Source organism: Mus caroli, chromosome 19, assembly GCF_900094665.2.
Source record: "Mus caroli chromosome 19, CAROLI_EIJ_v1.1, whole genome shotgun sequence".
NCBI classification, from domain to species: domain Eukaryota; kingdom Metazoa; phylum Chordata; class Mammalia; order Rodentia; family Muridae; genus Mus; species Mus caroli.
Genome location: NC_034588.1, coordinates 3,690,653 through 3,699,868, shown reverse-complemented (window position 1 = coordinate 3,699,868; position 9,216 = coordinate 3,690,653). Strand labels below are relative to the sequence as shown.

The 9,216-nt window shown below is 45.7% G+C and overlaps 1 protein-coding gene across 1 annotated transcript in view; it reads left to right on the top strand.

Annotated features, from left to right (window-relative positions):
• Nucleotides 1-9,216, top strand: part of Stip1 (stress induced phosphoprotein 1) — an 18,801-nt gene that overhangs the window by 7,719 nt on the left and 1,866 nt on the right. The window contains 6 exon segments of the mRNA XM_021152482.2: nucleotides 1-132; nucleotides 3,072-3,198; nucleotides 3,297-3,399; nucleotides 3,553-3,673; nucleotides 5,552-5,648; nucleotides 6,496-6,620. The exon segment at nucleotides 1-132 is cut by the window's left edge and continues 1 nt beyond it. Coding sequence (XP_021008141.1) covers nucleotides 1-132; nucleotides 3,072-3,198; nucleotides 3,297-3,399; nucleotides 3,553-3,673; nucleotides 5,552-5,648; nucleotides 6,496-6,620 — 705 coding nt within the window.

Here is a 9,216-nt window from a genome sequence, read left to right as displayed (position 1 = left end):
GTCCTCCTTGGGGTTGATCTGGGCAGCATGGATGAAGAGGAAGAGGCCGCAACACCCCCACCCCCACCTCCTCCCAAAAAGGAGGCCAAGCCAGAGCCAATGGAAGAAGATCTTCCAGAGAATAAGAAACAGGTCTTTGTTTTCTCTCCTCTAAACTATCGCACATTACATATTGCCAGTGTTAAATAGGTGTGTCTGCTGACTGTAGCTGAGAAATGATTTGCAACTAGGGGAATACCTTAATTTGTGGAATGCCTGCCTCGAATGCAAGGAGCCCTGGGTTTGACACTTAAAGGAACAGTTTCATTCTGCATCTTAGATTGGCCGTAAACTTAGGATGAGTCTCCTCAACTGCTGGAATTAGTAATTTTTTATGTTTTATTTGGTTGGTTGTTAGTGTTGAGATAGGGTCTTACTATAGAGCAGGCTGACCTTAAACTCAGAGATCTATCTGCTTCTGCCTCCCAGATACTGGGATTAAAGGTGCGCGCTGATTTTTACTTTATGTGTATGAGTGTTTTGCCCCTTATTTTTGTGCACCACATTTGTCTTAGTTTGTGTTTCCATTGCTGTGAAGAGACATCATGACCTAGGCAGCTCTTATAAAAATCAAGCATTTAATTGGGGCTGGCTTACCGTTTCAGAGGTTTCGTCCATTATCATGATAGGAGGCATGGCATCATACAGGCAGACATGGTACAGGAGGAGCCAACACTTTGACATCTTGATCTGAAGGCAGCTAGGAGGAGACTGGGTGTTTCACACTGGGCAGAACTTGGGCATTAAGACCTCAAAGCGCCACCTCCACAGTGACACACTTCTAACAAGGCCACACCTCCTAGTAGTGCCAATCCCTGTGGCCAGGCATGAATCTGTGGGGGTCATACCTATTCAATACCCGAGCCACAGAAGCTCTGAGACCCACCTGGGCAATAGTGAAATTGTGCCTGAAAGAAAAAAAAATTAGTTAAAATACAATAGAGGGTCAGTGAGGAAAAAGCATTTGCTGTGAAGCTTAATGGCATTGAGATCTACATGGTAGAAGGAGAGGGCTTAGAAGGATGCCAGCAGTTGTTCTTCCAGAGGATCCAGTTCTGATTCCCAGCACAACCATTGGTAACTCCAGATACAGAAAATGAGATACCCTCTTCTGTCCTCTGTGGGCATCAGACATGCATGCAGACATGTGCATGCAAAACACTCATACATAAAAATGTCTTAATGTCTGCATTGGTGTTTTGCCTGCGTGCATGTCTTGAGTGAGGCGGTCAGATCTTGAAGTATAGACAGCTGTGAACTGTCATGTGGTGCTGGGAATTGAACCCTGGTTCTCTGGAAGAGCAGACAGTGCTCCTGACTGCTGAGCCATCTCAGTCACCTAAAATAAATCTTTTAAAAGTTATTAAAATAAAAATTTAAGTTTTTTTTTTTTCCGATAGTTTCTCTGTATGGGTGTGGGTGTCCGAGAACTTGCTCTATAGATCATGTTGGCCTCAAACTCAAAGATCACCTGTCCTTGCCTCCATAGCTGGGCAGTGGTGGCACACATCTTTAATCCCAACGCTTGGGAGGCAGGGGCAGACAGGCAAATCTCTGAATTCAAGGCCATTCTGTTCTACGGAGTGAGTTCCAGGGCTACACAGAGAAATGGTGTCCCCTAGAACTAAAATAAACAGCAACAAAGGAAAAAATGTTTGTAGCAACAGCGTTTTGTTCTGTGGTCAGATAGTAGTGGTGCACGCCTTTAATCCCAGCGCTTGATAAGCAGAGACGGGAAGATCGCTTGAGGCTGAAGCCAGTCTGCACTACACAGAGAAACCCTGTCGTGAATACCACCCCACATCCCCTAAAACTTCAGTGTGTATTTAGAGTATTTTTCCTGCATGTATGTATCTGTACCACATGGATGCCAGTACCCATGGAGGTTAAAGGGAGGTGTCAGATCCTCTGGGACTGGAGTTAAGAATGAACACTTGTGGCACACGCCTTTAATTAATCCCAGAACTCAGGAGGCAGAGGCAGGTGGATTTCTGAGTTGGAGGCCAGCCTGGTCTACAAAGTGAGTTCCAGGACAGCCAGGGCTATACAGAGAAACCCTGTCTCGAAAAACCAAAAAACAGTTGTGAACCACTATGTGTGTGTGTGTGTGTATGATACATCAGAAAGAATTCCTGTGGTTATAGGAGGTTTGTGAGGTAGAAGCAGTTTGTGTTGCACAGGGAGACCCTTGATTTTTTTTGTTTGTAAGTGTGTGTTTGAAAATGATGTTCTTTACAAGCTATTTCCTAGTAATGTTGGAATATTGGAGTGCTTCAGTAGTAGTAGACCCTCCGCATGTGCTGCCAGTATGAACACTGAGTAGAACAGATAAAATTGTGAGGGGTAGTAGGCCCAGCGTGATCAGTGTGTGGTGTCTGCATTAGTCCTGAGGCTTTGGCCTCCTGATTGGATGTGGTTTCAGGTGGGTGTCCACTTGGCAACGATCTTCCAGAGCAAGAGACATGTGCCTAAAGAATTGTGTTTCCCCTCATAGTCAGGAACAGCAGATTGTTGCCAAATTTAGTACCCTTAAATGGGTGAGTGTTGGTTGCTCAGGGTGTCTCAGCTGGAAAAAGGCCCTCCGTGTGGGTGGAGAGAGCGGTTCTGAAGACTCCTCCTGTTCCTTTGGCCCTTTCTGATCCTCATACTGTGCCTGCTGTTCCCTAACAGCTAAGATCTCAAGATAGCCACAACAGCCCGCTTGTGACTGCCTCTCATAAAAACCTGCCACCAAATTATACCATCTTTAGTTGCTTTGAGTTGAGAGGATTTCCTCTCTCAGAGAAGCCCTCTGCTGCCTGGTAAAGATCCAAGAGAGTAGATGGGAAAAGGAGTCAGTCTGGAAATGAAAAAAAAGTACCCTCGAGCTCTGGCTCACTTGACTCTGTCTAGTGTAGAAAGAGGCCTTCCTTCCTTCCTTGTAATGCTGGTGGCACATGCTAATGGATACCTGTGACAGTGTGCACTGTGCTGCTGTGGCTGCTGCCATTATGGGAGTGAAGCTAAGCACTCACCTTTCCATCTCCATCTAGGCACTGAAAGAGAAGGAGCTGGGAAATGATGCCTACAAGAAGAAAGATTTTGACAAGGCCCTGAAGCATTATGACAGAGCCAAGGAACTGGACCCTACCAACATGACTTACATAACTAATCAAGCAGGTGAGGCTTAGAAACCAGGGGTGGGAGAGCTGTTAGGCACTCTTGAGAAATGACAGAAACCAGGCCTGTTGACTGTTTCTCACCCTTCTTCGTGGCAGCTGTGCACTTTGAGAAGGGCGACTATAACAAATGCCGGGAGCTCTGTGAGAAGGCCATTGAAGTGGGCAGAGAGAACCGAGAGGACTACCGGCAAATCGCCAAGTATGCCACTGAACCCACCATGCTGGGGCCTGAAACCCTTGTTGAGAGCTGGGTCTCCAGGCTGCTGAGCCAGCTTTGTTTAGAATCAGTTTGTATTTTCTTCAATGGTTGACCTTGTTTCTGACTCTGCCTTTTCCCTCTTGTCTTCATCAGAGCTTATGCCCGAATTGGTAACTCCTATTTCAAAGAAGAAAGGTACAAGGATGCTATACATTTCTACAACAAGTCTCTGGCAGAGCACCGAACCCCAGATGTGCTCAAGAAGTGCCAGCAGGTGGGTCTGAAAAGTTTATGTAGCCCTGGGTATCCTGAAACTCTGTATAGACAAGGCTGGCCTGGAATTCAGGGTAATCCATCTGTCTGAATGCTGGAGTTACAGGCTTGGACCACAATGCCAGAGTGGTTGGTATACCATTTGTAATCAATAATGGAGTGGAGTGTCTTGTACTCACTCCTCTGTTGCTATGAAGAGACAGCATGACCAAGGCAGCTTTTTCTTTTTCTTCTTTTCTTTCTTTCTTTGCTGACCAAGGCAGATCTTTTCTTACAAGAGAATCTTTTGGTTGTTATTTTTGAACAGGGTTTATCTGTATAACTGCCCTGGCTATCCTGGAGTTATTTGTAGGCCAGTCTTACCTTGAACTCGCAGAGATCCACCTATCCCTACCTCCCAAGCTCTGGGATTAAAGGCATGTGTTGCCTGCCCAGCAAGAGAAAGCATTTCATTGAGGGCTTGCTGGAGCTTGCAGAGGTTTAGTCTTTATGGGGAGCATGGTGCAGGCACCTAGGCACTGCAGTAGTAGCAGAGAGATACATCCAGATTTGTAGATACAGAGCAACTGATCCTGGCATGGGCTTTTGAAACCTCAAAGTCCGCACACAGTTACACACTTGCTTCAACAATTCCATAGCCCATATATTCCCCCACCTGTACAACTAAGCATTCAAATATATGAGACTATGGGGTCATTCCTTTGTCTTTTGTTTTTTGTTTTGTTTTTGTTTTTTCCAGACAGGGGTTTGTTTGTATAGCCCTGGCTGTCCTGGAACTCATAGACCAGGCTAGCCTTGACTCCCAAGTGTTGGGATTAAAGGTGTGAGCCACCACGCCCGGCTATGGGGTCATTGTTATTCAAGTCATCACAGGGAGTAATTTCACAGAGTGATTTGTCTGGCTCAGTATTGTAGGACAGGACTATTTATTCTGAGCTTCTCTGGAGTATAGAACTCTGTAGTGTAGTTCAGAACCAGCCTGTGTAGCATAGTGAAGGGTCCCAAGCAGTTCCTCACTAACTCTCCAAAAATACTGTGCTATGTTTTACTTGTTTCTCTTGTTTTTTATATTTTATACATTTATTTGTTTGGATTGGGTACGTGCCACTGTGTAGGTCAAAGTTGCAAAGCCTAAGTTGGCCTCCCATGACCTTAAACTTCTTATACTTCTGCGTACATCCCTCTACCTTGTAGCAGCTTAGATCACAGGAATAGTCTGCCACAATAGAGTTGTTCAGTACTGGTGATTGCATGTGGGTCCTTGTGTATGTTAAACAAGCAACTCTACCACCTAAGCCACATCCCCAACCTAAGGGCGTGGTTTTGAGGCATATGTATGCAAGTTCTATTCTGCTTTAACAGTGTACCTGGGTAAGGAAAGAATGTTTTTAAATAGATGTTTTGTGGTGCTTATATCTACTAAGCAGTATCTTCAGCCCAAGAATGAGATGAGAATCTTGCCCTAGCTCTGAAACTCCTAATCCTAATTAGGAGCCACCCTATTAGGTTAGGTGCTTGCCCCCAAGCCTGACAGCCTGAGCTCAATTCACGAACTCGTGTTCTAGGGAACTTAAAGAGAACCACCTCAAGTTGTCTCTGATTTCCCCATAGGCACTGAGTGTACAAGTGCACATACACCCATAAATGAATATAAAAAGAGTTTTGGTTTGCCAGGTGCATGCCTTTAATCCCAGCACTCCGGGAGGCAGAGGCAGGCGGATTTCTGAGTTCCAAGACAGCCAGGGCTACACAGAAAAACCCTACCAAAAAATCAATACCCTCCCAACAAGCCACAACCCTGTCTCCAGGGGGAAAAAAAAAGTTGGTGTTTAGATGTTTAAATTACTGTGGTAATAATTTTTTTATTTTTTTGTTTTAGGCAGAGAAAATTCTGAAGGAGCAGGAGCGCCTGGCTTACATCAACCCTGACTTGGCTTTGGAGGAGAAGAACAAGGGCAACGAATGCTTCCAGAAAGGTACAGTGCTGTCCAGGAACCTCCATTCTGACGTGGCCTTCCTGTGCCTGCGTGCAAGGCACACTTTGCAAGGGGGGGTGGTGGCTATCACAAAAATTTTCTTTTTGCTGAATGTTGTGGCTTGTTGGGAGGGTATTGATTTTTTGGTAGGGTTTCTCTGTGTAGCACTGACTGTCCTAGCACTCAGATCCATCTGCCTCTGCCTCCTGAGTGTTGGGATTAAAGACATGGACTACTACCACCCTGCCAATTTTGGGAGGGAGGTGCTTGTGTTTTTAATCCCAGTACTTGGACTGAGGCAGAAACTCCAGAGGCAGGGTTTTCCAGGTTTGTCTACAAAAAAGAATTCAGGCCAATTGATGGTACTTAGTGAGACCCTGTCTCAAAAACAACAAAAATCCTCTGTGTGTGTGGGGGGGGAGGGGGGGATTGGGTTTGAATCTAATATATTGACTATATTAGGTAAGCTGTTCATAACCAAGCTTAACCTGGTGTGAGGGTTTATATGTGTAATTCCAATAATTGGGAGACTGAGACAGGCAGGTCATTGGGGGTTCCAGAACCCCTAGTTATAGTATGAAACCCTGTTTTAAAATAACAGAAACAGCTGGGTGGTAGGTAGCCCATGCCAAGCAGGAGGATTTCTTGAGTTTGAAGCTAGCCTGATTGATCTATCTACACAGAGAAACCCTTTCTCAAAAGCCAGATAAATAGCAGAAGCAAATCATTCGTAGCTAGCTAGACATGGTAATCCTAATACCCAGGAGATTGAGGTAGGACTGCAGCCTGAGCAGCTCCAGTTGAAGCCAGCTGAGCTAATGGAAGTCATTTGTATATAACTATCTAGGGGACTACCCCCAGGCCATGAAGCACTATACAGAAGCCATTAAAAGGAACCCAAGAGATGCCAAGCTGTACAGCAACCGAGCTGCCTGCTACACCAAGCTTCTGGAGTTTCAGCTGGCGCTCAAGGTGAGGCCTGGGAGTTCTACTAGGGTTACTTGAGGTGAGACCTGGAGTTGCTATAAGCCTTTGCAGGGAGCCAAGCCTCTTTCTTGTCCGCTCCTCAGCAGGTTAATGTTCTAATTAAGATTCTAAGATGACAGTAGTAGTAATGTGTGAGGGAAGTTGGAGGTCTGTGTCTGTCTGACCCCTGAGCCCTTACTTAACTCAGTGGTTGAGCTTATGTAAGCCTGTGTAGCTCCTGTGTCCTCCCTAAGTCTCCTGGGGCTTTTTTCTCCCCAGTCTTCCTCAATATTTTTCTCTACTTCTGTATTGTTTTTCAAATGTGTATGAGTATTTTGCCTGCATTGTACACGTGTGCCAGATATGAAACCTCGAATTCTCAGAGGCCAGAAGAGGGCATTGGCTTCCCTAGAATAAGTTATGGATGCCTGCAAGTTAACAGGTAGTTGCTAGGAATTGAACTCAGATCCTTGCAAGAGCAAGGATTCTTTTTTTTTTTTTTGGTTTTTCGAGGCAGGGTTTCTCTGTGTAGCCTTGGCTGTCCTGGAACTCACGATGTAGACCAGGCTGGCCTCGAACTCAGAAATCCGCCTACCTCTGCCTCCCGAGTGCTGGGATTAAAGGCGTGCGCCACCACGCCCGGCTAAGAGCAAGGATTCTTAACTGTTGAATCATGTCTAGTCTCCTTTTCTGTTTTTCATAATACTTCATTTATATAGTCCACACTGGCTTCAAACTCATAATTTTTGTCCCTCAGCCTCTTGAGTGACAAGTTTTTAGCCAGCAGCTACAACACCCGATTCTATGTCTAAGTGCATGTGCTCAGCCACCTGGCACGTTTCTGAGATTTTGCTTGCTGCCATTGAGCCCCTGCACTGAGATTATAAATGTGTACTGCCATGCCCGGCTTTTTTTTTCTTTTTTTCTTTTTTCTTTCTCTTTTTTTGGTTTTCAAGACAGGGTTTCTCTGTGTAGCCCTGGCTGTCCTGGAACTCACTTTGCAGGCCAGGCTGGCCTCAAACTCAGAAATCCACCTGCCTCTGCCTCCAAGTGCTGGGATTATGGGATTAAAGGCGTGCGCCACCACTCCCCCGATTACTTTATGGGTTCTTTTTCCCACCCTTTATCATCATTGTCATCCCCACCATTCTACCCACCCTATCACTAGATGGGGTAGAAAGGATAGAGGGAGAAGAGAGATCTTTGGGCATAACTACTAACAAACTATATCCCTGAACAACTACCAACCCCACCTGTCGGGGCCCTAGCATTTGTATTACGTATACCTCTGAAAAGTTCCCAGAATTCCAAACATGACACAGTTGCAGAACCATCTGCAGCTGATAAAACTCCGCCTGTGTTAGAACATGAGGCAAGTCATAGTCAGCTGCTGCGGACAGTCCACCATCATCCCACACCTGGGATTAAAACAGAAGCTCATTCTTAGAATATTTCTGAAAGAAACCAAAATTTCAGGATTGTCACTACATGACATCACTGTAGTTGTTAGGGCTGCAAGGGCACAGCAAAACCTGATTAGCTTATGAGGCAATGGGAGCCTTGGGAGGTAAGGATTGACTTAGGTAGCAGCAAAACTTTCTCTTTTTTTTGACAGGGTTTCTCGGTGTAGCCCTGGCTGTCCTGGAACTCACTTTGTAGACCAGGCTGGCCTCAAACTCAGAAATCCACCTCCCTCTGCCTCCCGAGTGCTGGGACCAAAGGTGTGGCCACCACGCCCAGCTCAAAACTTTCCTTTCTTAACCTTTTTCCCCCTTGGTTGTTTTCTTTGTTTTGTTGGTTTGTTTTGTTTTGAGATAGGACTTCTCTGTGAAGTACTGGCTGTCCTGGAACTTAGTCCTTAAACTATAGATCAGGCTGTCCTTGAACTCACACAGATCTACCTGCTTCTATCTCTAGAGCTCTGGGACTCAAAGCTTTTCTTTTTTATTTATTATTCTCTCATATAATATATCCTAACTGTAGCTTCTTCCCCTCCTACCCTCTAGATTGACACCCCACAGAAAAGATAGGCCTCCAAAAGATATCAACCAAACATGCCACAACAAGATTAGTAAGAGCAGGCACAAACCCTACGGCAAGGCTGGGCAAGGCAACCCAGTAGGAGGAAAAATGGTCCCAAGAGCAGGCAAGAGAACCAGACTCCCTAAAACACCAAACCACCTCCATAACATATGCAGAGGACCTACTGCAGACCCATGCAAGCTCTGTGATCGCCACTTCAGTTAATTTGAACCCTCATGAGCCCTTCTTTGTTAATTCCTCTGGCTGTGGTCTCCTGGTATCTTTGACCCCTCTGGCTTCCACAATTCCTCCCTCCTGCTTCCATGGGCTTCCTCTCAAGCTCCAAGAGGAGGGACCAAGTAGAGTTTTCCAACTTGGGCTCTCTCTCCCAGGTTGGGATGCAAGTTTCTGCTTTCACTCCCATCTGGGCCAGAGGCAGCCCTGATAACTGGACTAGGCACCAACCGATTCATGAATATATATCAGTTGTCTTTTTTTGAGTCTCATGTAAGGGGCTGGAGAGATGGCTCAGCGGTTGAGAGCACTGACTGCTCTTCTTCCAGAGGTCCTGAGTTCAAAT